At 38.2% G+C, this 20,367-nt stretch overlaps 1 protein-coding gene across 1 annotated transcript in view; it reads right to left on the reverse strand.

The window, feature by feature from the left end:
* NRDE2 (NRDE-2, necessary for RNA interference, domain containing) overlaps positions 1-7,041 on the reverse strand; it is a 29,013-nt gene extending 21,972 nt beyond the window's left edge. The window contains exons 1-4 of the mRNA XM_069018064.1: positions 6,917-7,041; positions 3,006-3,114; positions 664-876; positions 31-180 (exon numbers count right to left, since the gene is read on the reverse strand). Coding sequence (XP_068874165.1) covers positions 31-180; positions 664-876; positions 3,006-3,114; positions 6,917-6,995 — 551 coding nt within the window. The 5' untranslated portion in view covers positions 6,996-7,041. The remainder of the gene's footprint in view (positions 1-30; positions 181-663; positions 877-3,005; positions 3,115-6,916) is intronic.
* Between the last annotated feature and the right edge of the window lie 13,326 nt (positions 7,042-20,367).

The raw sequence follows: 20,367 nt of genomic DNA on the forward strand, positions 1-20,367 counted from the left end.
TGGATACCAATAGAGAACAACGTTCCATACCTTGCTATGTCCCCACGATACAAGGATTTGTAGGCCCAGTTTGCAGGGTCTGGTTTCTTGTCTATCCGAAAGGTGTCTGCTGTGGGAGCCTGGATATCATCAAGCCAAATAGAGCGACTGCTCGTAACATTTGATGCTTTCTTACCTAGACTGCAGAAATAAAAGAAACATTAAATCATACAACAAATTTTCTCTTAAAATTAAAAAGAAGGAAATGTTAACTCTGTGAGGAGGAAGTTACACTACAAGGCAAACCCAGCCACATATTAAGATTCTTGCGCTAATTAAGAATGTTTAATGCAACCCCTCTCCAAACCCTCACAAGAGATCTGTGACAGGAAACAAGATGCTTACAAAAACTGAACATAAGCCTCTAGATGACTTTAAAAATTTATTTCATAATCACCATACCATGCTTTGCTCTGCCCAACAGTACTTCACTGAATATTTTAGTCACAGTTTTTTTATATGATTAAACAAGTGGCTCTAAATCCGTTTCCCTTGCTTTGAATGCACATTTAGTCATATAAAGCTTAGAAAAAGATCATCAACCAGTGGTAAAAATTTCAGTTGAAGAGACAAGCACAAGAATACAATGAATTTACATCTTGCATGGTGTTAATATATACATACTTTGCTGCTGCTTCCCTTTCACTCCTTTTGCCACTTCCTTTGTCCTTGATGTGCTTAGTGTCCACATCAGATTCACTGCTACTGGAATCTCCTTTGGTTTTCCTTTTTGTCTTCTTACTGTGGTGATGCTTTTTCTTTTTCCTTTTCTTACTTGTCTGTTTCAGACTCTCATCTGTATCACTCTCCTCGGACAACTCAAATCTTGAAGTAGTCCTGCTCAGAAAAAAATACATACATCTATATATACACCTATACAGCTAAGCAGCAAAACTGTTAAGGAATACCACAAAAAGAAAGTTCAGAACATTTTACTCTTTACATTTTTTCTCCCTGTATTTTATTTGAGAAGGTAGCAGTAACATATACAGCAAAAGTGATATATATCTGCATTAAATAACAACTATATTTTTCAGCTGCTGGAATTACTGACAACCAGCCTTAACGTTTTAATTGTCAAGGCATTTTGATGTGTGATCTGCACAAATATCCATCTGTTAACATTGCCAAACTAAAGAAGATGACCAAGATGATAACATTTCCTAACTTTGCTAAACAACTTAGCTCAAGCTAAATGACTGAGAAATCTTCCACTGTGACCTGCAAAAGAAAAAAGTCTGATTTGTTTTCCCTGGTTTTTTTTATGACTTATACATGATTTATCAAAACCACACTTTTAAAATCACTTCCAGATTAGAAAATCAAATCTCACCAATCAAGAAACAATTTTTATGACTACGGAACTGTTATCATATAATACAGTATAATGTAATACAATAACACTACGTACAACAGACAACTGAGTTATTGAGAGATCACACAAAGGACACACAGTTTTGGCAATACACATGTCTATTACTGTACATACCACATAAACTCCCACACTTAATAATCAAATGAATAAGGGAGGTCTTCTCTAACCCTTAATTAAAGCACAACTTCTTTTTAAACTTTTCTTTCTCTGCAATCTTTCAATGAAAGATTTCAATGATTGAATTTCAATTCTTACAACTCTCAGTATTCCGAATATTTCAATAAAAGAAAATACTGTATTTCAGAAACAAGGTATCTCAAGTAACAGCCCTGACACAATTTTTTTAAGCACACTAAGAAAAAAGAAAGGAAGGAAGAACCATAAGCAGACCTTTAAAACAAACACACACACTTCTGCAAACCAAACAAACAAAGCAAACCCTCTCAAAACCACCAACTACATCGGAGCAATGAGTTTCTATTGAACTGAGATAAAACAAATTAGTTTTTATTAAACCAAGTACCCGAATAATACGCAAAAAAACCCCCAAACAACAAATACCCAAACATTTTTCTGCACACTAATTTTTGACACAGTCTTTTTCAAAGATAGAATTATTATGGTGGGTTTATTCTGTCATTCTGTCTGATGGCAAGTTGAAAAATCCTTAGTTTTATGACATTAAAGTCCTAAAAAGATTTGAAGAAACAGAAGTAGAATACATGACTGATAAACAAAACACTGACTGCATTTCAAACACACAATGCATGTAAATGCAAGAATAAGTACAGAAAAAGATGTATTCAGGTGTGCTTGGTATTATAAAGATTTTCTATATCATGACCACCACCAATCATCATAAAAATGGAAGCTTGCATCAAATTAAAAGTGACTAAAGTTTTGAACTTGACAACTACAACTTGACTGCATTCACTACTGAATGCTAGTTACAGTGTAGATAGGCCAAGTATAGCAATGAGTCTAGTGAACATATTAAACACAGTTTTTCAGCAAACACGGCTGCTTAAAGCTCATTTCTGTAAAAGGATATCATCACCCACTTCAGTTGACCAGCATATTCTACAGCCAGACACAACCTGATACATGTAATATTTCATTATTTCACATTGTCAACTGCTTTTTAAAAAGTAAAAAAACTCAACTGTGAAATGGGTGATTTCTCTGGTTTCCACAGACAAATCACAAAGCTAATGCTTAATCTTTAGATTATTTCAAGGGTCACTTAAGACATTCAAAAGCTAATGAAGAATCATGATTGCTCAGTTCCCTCTCCATTCCAAAATAACAATCATTTAAATAGAGCTCTGAGAAAAAGAAAATGGGAATGTAATTGCATACGTACAATTTCTCATTATTTTAAGTTAAAAGACATTGGAAGCATTATTCATACTTTTACACATGACTCAGTTCAAGCATTTTAAAATACTGAACAGTAGAACGAAAAGCTTTTAGATTCTGAATTTGGTCTCACATAACAAAAGATAAGCAAGACAAAAGAAAGAGGCTATAACAAAAGATAAGCAAGACAAAAGAAAGAGGCTATTTCAAAAGACATTGGAGTACACTCTACCTTACTAATGGTGACTTTTCAGGAATGAGATCGGCAACTTCTGTAGTGCGTTGGTGCAGTAATAGTGCATCTTCTGCAGAGAAGCTTGGGTTACTCAGCCAGTCTAATTCTGCAAGTAAAAAAAAGCGTGAGATCAAAACAAATTAGCTTGCTGTGCTTTTTTAAGTTAGGGGTTAATCTAGTCAGCAGACAGGTAAATTCACAGTAAATGCCACTAAGTCATGTGCAATAACTGAGCATATTCGAAAGCAGTCCATGAAATTTCCATTTAGCTCATACTGAAAGCTATGTTTAATACATAGCTCTATACACAGCTCTATACACAAAAATACACAGCTCTACACACAAAAAAAGAATCTATCCAATATTCATTTTTATCATTTTAAATTCTAACTTTATATATCTATATATGTATAAATTTGTTATATATATATAAGATCTACTGTATCATATTTACTACTATATATTAATTATACATTAATGTCTATATACAATATAGAATAGAAATATTTACATATTTAAAAAGTGAAATTGAAAAAATTACAGAAAGGCATAATTAAACAAAAGGTGTAGTTAATGAATGCAATACAATTTATACATACTAACAAAAGTATACATTACTGACTGTGCGGAAAATATTCTTCACACAATTTTATTGATAGGCACACCCATTACTAATAAGTAACACTCAAGTGTTTTATACATGGCCAAAACATGTCACTGAAATATCATTAGACTTATCAATAGTGTGAAAGAAAGCCACTGGATGCTAATTTGTATATATTAGTCAGCATTAAGCATCCTGCACCTAGACCTCTGCATTTCAGTCACCATATAAGATCAGACACTGACAGGATGTGGAAGGGAAACTTTCTGTCACAATTTTACTGATAGTAAAAGTTTTATAACAATTTTCATAGAGATTTCATTTCTAGAATTCTTTAAGCACGTGAAATTTCTTAGCTATTAAACAACAAAAGTTATTTTGTGTAAATACAGAACTTTACAGCAGCCCCTCCAGTGTCACAGTGATAGAGATAATAACAAAAGGAACAAATTTGGTCTCCCTGCCTCTCCTCCACGCTCTTTACAATCACTTTTGCCTCAGTGTTCTTCCTGTCACACTCCTGTCTTTGTGTTCTTGACTACACTGACATCTACCCCTAAACAGAATGAACTCATTGTCTGTCAAGCCAGATACCTCTCCTCCTTCTAAAGTATTTTTTTTCAGAAACAGAATTTTGGTATGAAAAGCTTTCTTCTGTCTCATGTCCCTGAATTGCTGTCCACAAAAGGATTTAAAGCAGAGCAGGCTGCAAAACAGTTTGTTAACCTAAGTTAAACACATCAAGAAGTACATACAATAAAGCAAAGCTCCAGTTTGTGTTTCCCAAGAGTCCACTCCCATTATGAAAGGCCCCATAAGGAGGGATCACCTCCCTGGCTCGTCTTGAACCTCCATCTCTGTGCATGGGAGAATCCACAATTCATGGCACTGTCAAGACCAAATCACACTCCCCCACGACGAGCCTAACCAACATGCTGCAGAACAGCACCATGCACCATTTCCCAGCCTGTTTCTGTAGCTTGGTTCTACCTGAGCAGCTAAGATCAAGCTGCATCTTTAATGCATTGAAGAATCACTTTGTGAGAACCAAGCCGTGTAGCACAGTCAATATACATCTGTGGCTACAGCAGGGAAGTTCAGAATTCTCCAAGTACAGTATTTGCTGAAGAATTTAATCAAACTGACCTAATCAGAAAAAAAAAGAGCCATTTTTGCCATTTTGCAACGTGCAAGTTCAAACCGCTTGTAAATAATCTCAAGTGAATCAGTTAGCATTTTAAAGTTTGGAATGCATTGTGATGTTCGAAATGCTTGTATCCAGCTATCTCTTCAGTTGTTATGCTTTTTTCTTGTGGAATGCCTAAGAAGTTTATCATTTTCACAGACCAGATATAAAAGACCTATTTTGCGATAATATGCATGTACTTGTTACATGTTTATGAGCACAACCGCAGCAGTAATCCAATGGCATTCTCTTTATACCTTCTCAAACAAAAAGAAAAATTACAAAATTACAGTGCATGTCTACACCAACAACTTTTAAGAGCTACACGAAGCCTTTTGCTGCCTCTCAGGATCCTGAAAATCTGCTTTCAGCAAAATTCACTGCACCATCTGACCTATAGCATAGTTCAGACTGCAAATAATGCTGCATGGGGCACTTACTAATGTCATCAGGGTTACTAATTACTACTGCTCTCCTTATGGGTACAGATAAATTTTCAATTTATCTTCCACCAAACACTAATTAAACTTGACAACATAATTGTAACGAAGCATATACAAAATTGCAGCACTCTAGAGGCTGCTGCAACTCAGCAATTGGGCAACACAGGAAGCATAAGCACCACTTCTGTTTCTGTTTCAGATAGCACTTTCGCTTTAAAAGTGGTTTAGGAAGGTTTTTTAAAGTATGATGCAAAGTGGTTGGCTGAATGAAACATGACCAACATATATACATTATTACTTCAACTTTTACAATAAAGCCATGAAGCAGTCCTAAATGTCTGCAAAAAGCACCTCAGTTTTACATAACACTAAAATCAAAATACTCTGGGATCTCTGTTTTGTGATGCACTTTGGCTTCACAGGAGCTCTGAGCAGAGAACCATCTATCAGAGAGATACTGAAGTTGCCTGTCAAGTTCTCAAGTTCTCACAAGCTGAATGTGTGAAATTTGATATACACTACCATAAATGTGGTTCTGAGTTAATATTTAATTTTTACAACTTACATTAAAACGTTGCTGTCAAAACCAAAGTACAATATTTACTAAAACATAAACCAAACAAATTATGTTCCAATTTTGTCAATAATTCTCACACAAAAAGCTTCCAGTATACCAAAATGTAAGTCATAAACAGTGCTAACAACTGAAATCTGGATCCACAAGTCAATCTCACATCTTTTTCTGTATAATCTGATCTTCCAGACAGGTGGCCTGAAGCGACACAGACTACCGTAACAACCTTAAAGGCTAAATTCCCAAAGTTTTAAAATACAACCAAGGTCTTATTACCAGAGAATTTTACTGTATCTCTCCCTGGCAGAACAGCTCCTCTATTCCTAGAAGTTGTAATTTGGTATCTTATTATGTCCACTACTCCCTACACCAAGAGTCATTACCAGAAAGGGTCCTAAATGCAGCTAGAACATTTCTGTACTGGCAGAGCAAGTATCAACCACTGTTATGCCATCGGAGTAAGGCAGAACTGGTTAGAACAAGAAGCTAACGCACCATACCGACCGGACCAAATATACAAGAAATTCAGCCTAGGTAAATGCTTCTCTTGTTTCCCTTTGCTGTGGTGTCTAGAGAAGGGGAAGATTTAAGGGTGGTAGAACCTGGCAAGCAAAAGGAAGGGTTAGTTCAAATCCTGTCCAGTAGAATTAATAAACGTAGTACCTACTTCACTGCTTGGCATTACACCAGAAAGTGTTATTTCCTTTATTATTATTATTTACTTATTAGAAGTATTACTCGCAACTGCAAGTAAATGTGATACAATGAATCATAATCCAAAAAACGTCCTTCACAACTGTGATTTGGCTTAATAAGCAAGGAATTAAAAAACATTTTTCAAGATATCCCAAGATAATAGGGAAGAAAAAAAAAAGTAAGTAACAACAACAAACCACAAGGCCCCGTGCCGCGCTCCGCAGCCTCCGGGGGCGATGGTTACGGGCCGATGGGCCCGGGCCCAGCGGCAGCACCGCCCCCGCCACCGCCGCTCCACGGCGGGGCGAAGCATGGCCAAGCACCGCGGCCAGAGCGGGGCCAGCGGTGTGTGGGGAGGGCCGCTGGAGAGCTGTAAAGGGAAAGACGGTTCTCCCAGGACTTTACCTCTCGTGGAGCCCTTGGAGCAGCCGGCGATGGGCTCCCCGGGCTGGGCAGCCCCGGCGAAGGCCGGGAACAGCGCCATGTCTCGGCGGCCACCGCCGCCCCCCGCCCGATCTGCCCGGCGGCAAGATGGCGGCGCGGCGCCAAGCACGCTGGGACTGGTAGTTCTTCCGGCCGCACCCAAGATGGCGGCTGAGGGCAGGAGAGCTTGGCCTTTTGGCTACTGCGGGCGGCCGATTTTCTGCGGGTTTTCGTGTATCGTGCGCCCTCCGCCGCCGCACTGCGGGACTGGCGGAGGGGACTGCTGCGGGAAAAGGCGGGTTGGAGCTTCCAGAGCCAGCCCTTGCTTCCCACCACCCTCATCCTTCATGAGGTTCTCCGGGACAGAACTCCCAAGCGATGTCTCCAGGAGACTGGAATGCTCAGCTGTGTAAATGATGCTGTAAAAGGCCAGGCGGCCTTTCTGTTGGGAACTAGTGAGTGTATGCCTGGAGGCCCGAGTACCCTCGTAGCCTGTCTCAACAGCGTCAGGGAGGGCACGGGGAACAAATAACCTGCTGCAGTCGGGCCTCTCTCAGCCTCCTGACCGGGGAGTCACCCATCATGCCTGATACCATCCATGAGCCTGCCCTCCACAAAGGAACGGGAAAAATTATTTTTTATGCTTTTACACTTTGTGCCTTCTGGGACAGGATGTTCTGCTTCTTAATTATGTATTGTCTGAACCAGTATTTCCTTTTTTTTCCTCTAGCCAATGCCTGATTCTTGCATCGTGAGGGAAAAAATAACCACCCTAGTCCCTTTTTCTGCAAAATTTTATACCTTATTAATGTAGTTCAGTATTCTCCTTCCTAGACTGAAAATTTTGCCTTTTTTCTTTGTATGCTAAAGCCACTCCATAATAGTCTCTATGTTGCAGTGGTGATACTGTAACACGCCTATATCAAACCAGTAGTCCCGTGGAGAAGAAACATCTCCTTGTTGAATTTCTTTAATTTTTCTAATTCTTACATTAATACTAATGCATGACCAGAATTTCATGTCATGATTAAGCTAGTGAGTTTAGGGATTGTATGGAATTATGACAACTAGCTTGTTTTGTGCTCCTTTTTCAATACCTTCTGATCATTCTGTTTGGCTTTTGTCTTCTCCTGAGTATCTGTCAAGAGACCATTTATGATTGGCAAAAGGTAATAGGTAACTACTGTGTGTAGATGATAGGAGTACCTTCCCTATACACACTGCTTCACATCTACCGAGCTGATATTTTTGTCATTTTATAATTTATTTTTTAAATACTTCAGCAGCCTTTCCAAGTCAGATTTCCAGTTGATTGCCATGAATACCTGTACACCATCTGCAGACTTTGTCAACTCTACAGTCACTGCCATTTGCAGCCTTTTTTTAGATGTTGATGAGTTCATCCTTTAGAAAACTCTAAAACTATTTCTTAATCCTTGTTTACTACCTTAGTTTATTATTAGTCCATAAAATGCTATTCATCAACAGCAGATAAGTATAAAAGTACAGAGAAAAGAGGATTCAGAACAAAATAATGGTCATGGACACTGACAGTCTGGAAGTCATCAAAGGAGTGGGGCCTGATTACCAGCTTTGAAAGTTTGGCTTTAAGTTTATTCTCACCTACTGATATGAAGCCAAGTTTTTGTTCAGGTATGTTAACATCTATGAAGTTTTGTAGTAAAACATTAGAATGTAGAAAATGTAGTATGTAACATACAGAAATATGTATCTACCTAGAACTGATACAGAAGCTAGGGAAGACACCTAAAAGAGGCACATTACCAATTTTGAAGAGACAATTAAAAAGTAATTACCTTGCCACATGCACCTTTTAGCCTTTATTCTGAGAAGAGAAAACATGTAATTTTGTATTCTGCCTGGCATAATTTCTCCAGGTAGTTTTAGGACTCATGATCAGTATCAACCAAATTTAAAAGAAGGTTACAGGTTATTACATTGCTGCAAATCAGATGAAAACAGGTAGGAAGTCAGAGCAGGATTTTGAGTGGGAGCAAAACTCCAGTGTGCATGCAGTTCACATTGGGAGACTGTCCTACTGAGGAAGTTGAGCCAGAACTCTCCTGTCATGGAAATACTTGTTATCATCTTATTTGGATAGTTTCTGAAATCTGTAAATGTGTTTATTCTGCATACCTCAGCAATGGGAAAACTACCACCAATCTACAGAAGAATAATTATTTCCCTATTCTCTTAGGAGTGAGACTCAAAGCGCTTTCAAGCTTTTGATGCTCTAGTGCAAGAGAAACTAAATAGATTTAATTAAAAAGCATTCAGTTTATTTGCTGAATGTCATTTTTCACACTGTCTCTCAGCTGCTCAGAGTGATGGTAGCTAATGGCTTCTCAACAAAGAGAATACAGAAAATGTGCTTTTCGAGAGTAAAGCAAATGACCGAAGATAGAGTTTATAAGAATCCTAAACACAGATTTATGCCCTGTGTCCCTGAAAGTTATACCAAATTATGGCTAAAGAGAAGGATGCATTAACGAAGTGTTATTATTGTTGCCATATATCTCTTACTGTGACAAAAAAAACCCAACCAAACATATTTAACACTACCACGAAATTGAAAGCAGTTTCTTCCATTATCACAAGTGAAGTTAAACTTGTGTGAATGTTGCTCTTAGATTATTGCACAAGTAGTTGCTATTTAACATTAGTAGAAGTTGGCTCTCTAGTAAAATCTACTTTGACATTTCCTTGTATTACTGAGCGAGCAGGGCCCATTTTGATGAAATGTAGTTTTCTGCAATGTATTTAATGTATTAAATAAATAAGTTGCCTCAACAGAGTTTAGCCACAGATTTCCTTAGGATTTACTAAAAAACCTAACCAAAGGACCTCTTGATGTCTAGAGTAAAGAAATACTCAGCATAGTTTTTTCAGTTCTATCCTAATAAAAGCAAACCATCAAGCCTTTTACATTACAGGCAAAACCACAATAGCTGCATATAACATGAGTTCCTTGTTAATAAGAAGGAACGAACTAACCAACTAGAGGAACTAACAAGTCCCTTAAGAACACTGGTCTGCTTTTTTTGTTTCTACCTATTTAACATAATAAAGTCTGGTAGAGTTAATTTTTTTTAATTAATCAATTTTAAGGATTTTTGTTCTTTGATAAGGATTTTCTTCTTTGAAAAACTTCACAATGAGTAATGTACTGAACTGCCTAAACGGATGTGAAGTGATTGATTACAGTAGATTTAGAATTTGAGTTCTTTTGTATGATTTGATTAAAATCATGGCATTATATTTAGGGGCAAAAAAAAGCCCTCTCATGAGACCCATTTTCCTTATTACAATGAAATTGTAGTCGATATTTGTGAATCTGACATTTGTGAAATGGGTGCCATGTGAAGCAGTAATTCAGATCTCCACTCTGGTCACAGAGCTAGAGGAACAGCTGGGAGCCATCTTTGGCTCCCCTGAACAACCCTAATGTGATGGACTAGCAGGCTTTTGCTCCAGCCTTTTCAAACCTCACTGATGAACTGAGTGCTGCCAGCATCATGTGATGATGCATTCGTATCATTATTAGAATGCTTGTGCAGCTTACTCTGACATGGCTTTGATACCCTGCATTTAGCATATTCCAAGAGTGAGAGAAACTGGGTGAATGTAAAAGGAAGGGGCTATAGCTGTTATCTCCCTGCAGTGGGACTCGTGGAGCACAACAGGAGTTTCCAGCCTTACTCTACATTTTCCCAGCCCTTCCTCAGGTTTCTTTCACTAAGAAATCCTTTTGTCTATGCCAGCACTACTCAGATGTATTGAGATCTACTCAGTAATTTTACCAAGGGCTAATTTTTTATTGACACCTACTCAAGCAGGCAGAAGCACAAGAACTCGGGTTTCAGCTCTGCCAGGTGCCACGTGTAGCTGCTGAGCTGTAACCTCAGCACCATCCCATGGCTGGCCTTGCCAGGAGAACAGCACAGAAAAATTATCTCCTGCAGGACCATCACATGTTTGGGACTTCAATGGTGCTACTGAAATCCCTATAGTTATTTAATTTCCTCTTTCTACCCTGTTGTCAGGGTGCTGTGTGGGCTGGCAGCTCCTGGGGGCCCAGGAGCTGTGTGGGCCAGGACAGGAGCAGGGAGCACTGGGAGCACCAGAGACAGCCCTAGTCTGGAACCAGGCACCACCCTGGGGACAAGGACAGGCTGGGACAGAGACCCACAAGTATGCCCAGCCTGGAGGGGCCCATGGCTGGGGAGGGCAGGGCTGTGGGGAGCTGGAGACTGGCTGTGCTCTCTTTCCTAGCAAAGCTGCTGTTACACTTCCCAGCCCTTCACCCTTCCCATGACTGATGTACCTCCACCAGCTCTCCTCCCTGCCTGCTTTCTTTCCCAAGTAACCAGATTCATGCTGCTTGCATCAGGCATGGCATGGCTGGGGCATCTCACAGGGGAAAAGATGTAGAGCTCTCCATCGTCTCATGCTTTGCTGTTGTTTGAGAGAGCCAACTCAAGAAGATGTCTTCTAAGAAAAAGTTCTTCTTAAATGTCTAATGTTATTCTTCCAATCCTCAAAACTGACAGATCAAAACTGAACATAGTTGGATATGAAGGTATAATAATTTTACATCTGTCTTTGAAAAGGGCTTCTCTTGTATTTTTAAAGGGAAATAACTCATATTTAGCAAAAAATTCCAATTACTAATGTCCCCTTCAGTTTTTAATTATCTATTATATTACATGTACAATAAGTATTCCAGTTGATGATACTATATAATACTGCTATTATATTTGATGTATCATATTTTATCCTCAAAGGACCTACTTTGCAGGTCAGTATGTATATTCTTCCTAAAGTATTTTATACAAATATTTTGAAGATTACCTTATAAAAATGCAATTCTACCGCCTTCTTCTTACAATGTAATAAACAATACCTGAATAAAATCTTAGTGGTTTAAATTATTAATAAAATAGGGATATGAAATTACATGGAAAAGGTGACATGTTTTTCCTTCAACAGATAAAATCAAACAGAAAATAAAAATACACAAGTTGATCAATGCATTATTGCTAATATTTTCACAAAGGCTGTCAGGCCATCTTTCTAATGCTTTAATAAATCTGGTGGTTTATTTACTGATCCAAGTCCTATCTGTAAGATCTTCACTTACAAAAAGCTTGCTGGGCTATCAAGTACTTGCTGGGTAGATCAGTTATTACAGGTGTATTTGTGATGGACACATGTAATAAAGATAACTGGTTCAGTTCAGATACACATTCTGATGCTACACTTCAAAAACCTAAAGGAGTTTTTTTACTTGATTCTTCAAGCTGCATAGCAGTGCTGGCCTTGAACTTCAAATTAAAGCCATAGTCAGACTGATCCTGTAGGCAAGTTTGAAATATGTATACACTGTTCCATTATACAAAACAGAAACAGCAACAAAATTAATATGAAAAATCTGTATCAAAGCCATACTCAAGAGAGGTCGATGAGGTGTTTAGACATAAACAGACTTGTAAAGTATTTTAAGTTCTGCTATGCATGCATGTATGCATATGTGAATATAAATCTGTTATTTCTATATAGATTCCAGAAACATGACGGTCTTGATATTGTTCCCAGTACATTTACTGTGAACAAAACACAGTAGAAGAGACAGGAAGTATTTTGCAGACATAAGCAGAGCACTTTGTTTGCTAGAAGGGCCCACTAGCATTTTATACAGGCCTTCTCATGACGAAGACTAGAAAATTTTAAGAAATTCAGAATGATCAGAACTTCCTGTATATATCCAGACCCATGCAATTTTATCCAGTTTCTTTTTTGCAGAGAAAAGAGGTGACAAATTTTAATCCTCAAAAAAAAATGCAAACCAAATCAACCAACCAAACAAAAAAACCCACCCTTATTTTTGGCCTAACTGTGTATTTTGTACCCTGTAGTTCTGCCATCTTTCTTTTTAAAGTACCACAGGAATAGATCCTCCTGTAAGAAAAATGCATTTGACATACTTCTTTATTCTCAAATCAAAACAAGTGTTACATGCCATTTTGTCAGAAAACATTCAACTTACTGCATAATTTTGAGGTGACTTTATGGCTTCATCATGCAGCCACAGGTGAAGCTTCCAGTTACTGTAATGAGGTGAGTTTTGTGGTTTTTTAGTGTCTTGGGATCATACGATCAGATGTTAATTTGGAGGAGGAGTCATATTCCTAATGAACCTTTCAAAATGCAGCCTATGAAACAGCATGCTTAAATAGTATTTAAAAAATAAAAGAGCTACACAAACAGATTTTCCATTTTCTATTGCATTTAGCAATTCTGCATTTTCCCTGGATTTCATTATTTCTTATGTAAAATCCATGCTAATTTCTCATTAGACTTTTCCCCCAAGTAAAGTTTATCTTGGCATTTATGCCTAGTCTCTAACCTTTTGTGACCATATGTCTGGAAGGGATGGTCCGAGTCACCGAGTTCAGCCTTCTCTGCAGAAAACCTCACCACGTAAGTCTTTTCATATATTCAATTTTGAAATTTGTTGGGTTTTTCTACCCACAACTAATGTAGAGAGACAGGTCCAGAACCACAATGTTCCAATGCTTAGAAACATCCTGGCTTCCTCCTTAATTACATTCATGTTTATATCCATCTGTTTCTAGGCCAGCAATTTCCTATGGCTTAAAATAGCTCTCTGCTTCATGAGGGTGCTAACCTGGGTGTAATCTATGCACAGACAGTAATTATATGCCACTCAGCCTTTCTGCCATTAAGCAATTTAAAATTTTTCGTTGCTCAGTCCACTGAATTTTTTGCACTTCTCTCAGTTCATATTCTGAACTAGAATTGTACACAGTATTCAAGACACAGTGGTACTCAGTCTCTACTGGAAATATTCTACAGCCCTGCATTTAACATTTAGTTGGCTGAATCATACTAGTGGCTCATAAGGACCATAATTACTAACTATAATTGGGCATTTCCAAACAGTTGCTTCCCTTCTATGAATTCCCCCTATCATACCAGAAAATCTTGTTATTAATCCCTAAGGACATGCCCTTCTATTCTGTATTAAATTCAGCTTTACTTCCATTGCTGCAAGCTGCTAGATCACCTGTTTTAAAGGACTGAAATTTTTGATACAGCTCGTTGTGAGCAATGCCTCTGTTTTTGCCATCAGCAAGTTTAATTAGCACACTCTTATTTTTGTGTCATTGCCTTTGTTAAATAATACTGGCCAAATGTTGGTATAAGGAGCCCCTGTTGAATTCCCTCTTTGGTCTCATAGTCCCGTTTCCAGCACAGGCCTATTCTCATCCCTCTTTTTAGCCACTTCTTTATCTGACTTACATTTCTTGTGCTATTTCCCATTTCACCTAATAATCTCACAAGTAGTAAACTGTCAAATAAAAATTAATTGTATCTAACAGGTTTCCATCATAAAAATTCTGCTGCCATTAAAATAAACTCACAGTCTATCTTTGGTAAACTTGAACTGCATTTTATCCCATCTTCCATTTATTTCCATACTTTCATTAATTTCAAACTTTATTTTAAAGCTTTGTGTGTTGTTGTAGACTAACAGAATAATTGCTAATATAGCAAATGTTTATAAAATACAAGTGATGCTTGCCATATAGCACCACCACAATACCACTGGTGGATTAAAATGTCTACCACAAGCCATAAAACTTCATTCACTAGTTTTTTCACCCCTTTGAACAAGTTGAGCTCTCCTAGTTTAGCTTCCATCCCACAGTTCTTTTCACTTCATGTATATCCTCTTCTGGCTTTGACTTTCCTTTCTACACCTTTGTCTGTTCTGAAAGCTGCAAAAATTACTCATTAGGCTGGGGAATGCAACTAGAGTATACAAAACCTTTAGGGATCTCCCTTCTTTATGTGCTAGTTGCAATGTGCTGCCTATATTGCTAAATAGTCTTTTGCATTTTCATTCAGTCTTCTGCAAGATCTGAGTTAGGTTTGGCAAATCTTCCTTGAGTCTGCACCTCCAAGACTCCAAATCATAGCTTTCTTGATTCATTCATTTCTCTTCTCCATTCTATACAGAGCTTTTCCTTGTTTTTTCCTCTGACTGTGAAGGTAGTTACTCATCCCTCTTTCATACCTGGAATGTAAATTCCAGACATTTTTTGTATCTGAGTTAGATAAATTCCAGATCTCTGTCATGTTTGAGCCTCTGATTTATTACCTCAACTACTATGTCTACTTTATCAATATTTGTTCTTACAGTATTTAAAAAGCCCTGTAAAACTTTGTCCAAAAAGTTTTGTTTATTCTTCCATTTCATTTGGAATTTTCAACCAGGTGGGGATGAAGAGAGGACTGTTCTGTTTTGACTTTAAACACAACCAGTTTCCTCCCCATCATTACTACCTACATAAATTAGTCTCAAATAGCATCAGTTTGTACCCAGAAAAATAAAAAGCTTTTGTTGACACTTGCACAAGTATCTGAGCTGTAGTGGAATTAGCAGCTCATGTCTTTCACTGTACAGCTGCATTTTTTAATCTCTCTTCAACCTTGTCAGAAATCTTCCTCATCCCCATGTTTCACCAACAATTCAGCTCAGATGCCTACAGATTTTTCTTTCTCCACTCTCCTTTTGTGCTGCAAAGTTACATTAATTCAGCTGCCAACGAGACCGTAAACTTTCCCCAGTTTTCTAGAAAATTTCAATTTGTAAATAATATCACATAGATATCTATTATTGGTATTGAAAAGCTTATTACCAGACAATTTGTATAATGCTTGAGTTGTATGCAATGTCACCTCTCTGCCAGAATGCTGTTTGCTGTCACTAGACAACTGATATGACAGGCATTGAAGCTAGTTGATAAATGCACAGTTAAAAAAATCTACAACATAGTGGCCTGAAATCCTGCTGTCCTCAACTATTACACTGTTCTTTCAGCACACTGAAGATTATTAAGCCTATAAAAAACCCAACCTAATATACCTAAATTATGGATGGCATCACTAAGTCATAATACTGTATGAACTGGGACTAATCAATTAAATATTTATTAAAATTTAATCCTCTATCTTACTACCAGTGAAAGTCCCATCATACAGACTGCAGTTATTCTGCTGATGAGCTGTTCTTTGCAACCCAAAAAGCATCAGTATGCTGCACAACCTTGAAAAGAGGAGAATGCATAGGTAAGTACACAGGGTAAGCTCTATAACAGCAATTGGCAATTAATTTTCATGTAGAGAAGAAGGAACATTATTTTTATGGTTCTTCCTCAAAGGTATGTCCATGCTTCTTTCATGCACTTCTTTTTCACCTTACCTGTCCCTCAGTGTTTTGCTACACCCGTTAAATTGCATAAAAGCAGTTCTTTTGGCTCAGAAGGTGGAACCAGTTGTACACATATGAAATGGATTAGGAGGAAAAGTAAGGATGATAGCAATTCAAACCTAGTTCTTAGTGCAAGAATAAGAATAGCCTAAGCCAAAGTAATTTGAATGCCCATATACCTGCATATGGGTAAGAGCGAAAATGTATATACAATTTTAATATTCTGTATCTTATTTTATACACACATACAGGAGTGGAGCAGTTTGAAATTTACAAATTCCCAAGAAAATTGAGTACTTCAAAAATCTGTTAGTCTGTACCAAAAATATGAACACACACAACTTTATCAAAATCTTTGCAACCATCTTCGTTCCCATGTGAGCAGGAGGCTGGACTAGAAGATATTCTAAAGGTTCTTCCAAGCTGACCCGTACTATGATGCTGTATGAATTCTCTCTCTAGAATTCTCTCTCTTCACAACCACTATTCCACACCCAGACATGCACAAAACCAGATGACAACCCTTTGTCAAAAAGCTCGTAGCACAGATCTGTCTCCTATATATACTTATTCCCTTTTTGGTAATCAAATGCAGGACAATCATGACCACACATGACCATCTGCTCACAAATGGCCAGGCATATATCATTCCTTTCTTTTTCCAGACACTCAGTATTGTACACCAATCATTTATCTCACTGTCTATCCCAAATACTCTTTCTTCCCTTAATAAACATCACTTTCTTTTTTAATTCCCCACAGATTCTTCATTACTTTCTCTTAGATCATAAATTTTGTTCAAGGTTGTTGGGCTTTCATGAACCCTGAGTTCATCTTCTCAACTACACCGTTATCTGAAATACTTTCTACTGCTCTGGCTATAAGGGTTTTTTTGGACAGAGGACTTCTCACCTATTTTCATGAATTCACTTTACTTACACAAACTGTCATGTAAATATGGAAAACTTCTAAGATGCTTCAGTGACAGTTTCTTATTCCATACACTTTGCTTTGATAAACAATTCCTGTCTACTCTTTCCATTATTATCCACATTAGATATGAGCTCTTCTTTCTATAATTTAGCCTAGTGATTACATCAAGTTACCATTCTGAACTAGAAATCATATCTATATATAAAACAATACAGAAAATCCATATAGAAGTAAATAGGAAGGCAGATAATTTACACAATTAATTAATGACTAAGAAATTATTGTTAGTGTTCGTCAGTATATCCAGAACAACTTCATTGAGTATAGCTAATCATGGTAGACAATCTTGTGCTGAAAGCAATGAAACGCTGCAGCTGTATTTCCCAGGAATCACAACCACTGATTCCTGATATTTAGGGCTGCTCAAAGTCCTAAAATCCAAATAACACTGAAATGGCATTCTACCAATGCTATCAAAAGGGTATCTGTGAATTTTAGAATTAAGTATTCTCCTGAGCTAAAAGCACATTGCTGATTTAATGAAGAAAGTACACCATATGCTTAAATAAAAAACTTCTGGCACCTTCACACTGAAAGGGGAAGCTGCACTCCACCCCAAACTACATTACGGCCCTTGGCAGAAGCACACGGTAGCCTCATATGAACTGCGGAATCTCTAAACACTGTCAAAGCAGCCTTCATTTAGGAAGAGCTACATAAAGCAGGCTCTGCTAGGTTCATCCAAGTTCATTTATAGAACACTGTACCTTCAGTTTGTGAGTTGGTATCCCATAATTGTTAGCAAAAAATCAGTAACACTATACTAGGAAGGAAAAAGACTCCAATGTTGACATTATAGAAGTGCTTGAACAGCCATAATAGTTAACAGAGGCCCTGTACTCGAGTACCACTACAGAAATATGAACCCTGAAGACTAAGACCTTGTCTGTAAAGGATCCTATTGTAAAATGCTAAGATCAGGGCTTTTCTTTGGCTGTTAGAAGCTATTACTTTTTATTGCTATTCAGTAAATAACTATTTGAAGAAGGTAAATTACTAGGACTAGCAGTCACAGACAAGCCCAGGGAGAAGGACATTCAAATAATCAGCACAGTGAGTTAGTGAGCTGTCAGGAACAACATAAAATGGGGAGAGGTGCTTGGAGAGACTAAGGAGGAAAGGGAGGGAGGGAGGAGAGCAGTAAGAAAGGCCAGAGTTAGAAAATGCCAATAGTGTCAATTAATAGCTGTAGCCAAACAGAGTTTCCTGGTAATAGAATTTGTTCTTCTCAGGTCAAAAGAAATAGAGTATTTTCATATGTTGTTTTTCCCTGTTGTTCAGGGATCTTCTTCCTTGGGGTTGCCAGCTGTGTTTTGAAAGTCAGATTGGGCGGAAGATTTCTCCAGCGGTAGATTCTGACATCTTTTTTCCCTGTCAAGGAAAGAGCTTGACATTCATCAGTTCCGTTGCTTGTCAAAAGGGAATCTGTTTGCTCCTTGTCAAAGTGCCTGCTCTGCATTTATTCCCTTTGTTTGGATTTCTTTTCCTTTTCCATTATGCTTTCTGTACACAAGGATTCTTACCCTCTCAAGGGAAACCACAGTTAGACCTATCACATGGCACTCCTAGATGGGATTTCTGAAGCCTGATGATCATCAGTATCCTTCCACCCTGTCCATTTCCCCCCCCCCTCCCAAGCGGGGTGGTGTGAGAGAGGCAGCTCCAAGGACAAGGCGGCATTTATTTCTCTGCAATGTCTGGCCCCACCACACCCGGCTGTGAGGCAGAGGGCCCCCGCGGCAACTTTATTTGCAGCCTTTTCTTCACTGAAGTGGATGACAAAGATGACTGGCAAACCCGAGGCTCTATTGTTTCTCATTCCCAACAAGCCATGAAGTGCACTGTGGTACACGGCTCAGTGAAGCAATCCGGATTTTCAGAGTACTGTGTGTGATTTGTGATTTTGTAACCCTGCAGTTTTCTAAGTGGTGGTTCAGTACTAAAATGAAGATAATACTTTTTTCATCTGCTGAAATCAAATAATTCTATTATTGATGCCATTCCTAAATTAATTTATTTGCAAGGCAGAAAAAGCCTTCTCTCAAATCTCCAACTACCAACCATCATTTTTCTTTTTTTTTTTTTAATATTTCACCTTCTCAAAACATGTTTGGTGATCATGAAAGCATTGTTTTGAGATTACTCCTAATTTATAATGGAATAGTTACTAAAATCAGTGGAATTACAGAAATACAGTTAAACTGTGGCTACTGTTTCATGATAAAAAATGGCACTAGTAGCTTAAAAACCTCTTAATACCCTGTGCCCCTCAGCTGTGCCAACAAAATTGATTGCAGGGCTTCTTAACTGAGGTTCATTAAAAAGTTGTCAGCACTAAGTCAAGGAACTGACTGGAGTCAAAAAAGAATTATTGATTGTGATAATCACTAGCACATTCACTTGCTAGCACAACTGAATGGTTGGCATGCCACAGGCAGAAGAAGGAACAGGAGCAAGGAAATGGGAATACCTCATGCTGATAGTGGTGCCTGGACAGCAGCAAAATAACAGACTGTGCAAGATCAGAACTGAGAGCAGGATTGTAACACCCATTGAGCCAATTCTCAATTATCTATGATTAGATTATCTTCATTGCAGGTTATCTGTGCCACAAATGTAAAATCAACCACCCTGAATCCAGCATAGGCATTAGCTGAAGCCCACAACTGTACAAACATCTCTTGCAAGACTGTGCCTGGCTTTGAAACACTACATGCACCTTCCCACAGAGCCAGAGGATCATAAATTCTGTCAAACCAAAGTGACCTCTGTGAAAAAACAGCTGAAGTTTTTCCTCACCATGCTCCCAGATTCAGGCGTGACAGTCAACATGCTGCAGTGGATACCACATTGCTTCCCCTCAGGAACAGCTCAAACCTAGCTGGGCTTCACGCCAGCTGCAGGCGCCTTCACGTGGAAATGATCCCCAGCAGGCAGGATTATGGGAGGCCTTTTAGGTCAGGTGAATATGATACACAAGCACGGATCCAGTTTGGATATCTGACCCAACAAACTCTCCTACAAGGAACTAGGGAGATAGCATTGAAACACCAACAGCAAGAATCCTGGCCAGTTTCTGGAGGAAAGTATGGGAGCAGAATGAAAAGGCCAAAATGTCATA

Source organism: Aphelocoma coerulescens, chromosome 5 (assembly GCF_041296385.1).
Source record: "Aphelocoma coerulescens isolate FSJ_1873_10779 chromosome 5, UR_Acoe_1.0, whole genome shotgun sequence".
NCBI classification, from domain to species: Eukaryota; Metazoa; Chordata; class Aves; order Passeriformes; family Corvidae; genus Aphelocoma; species Aphelocoma coerulescens.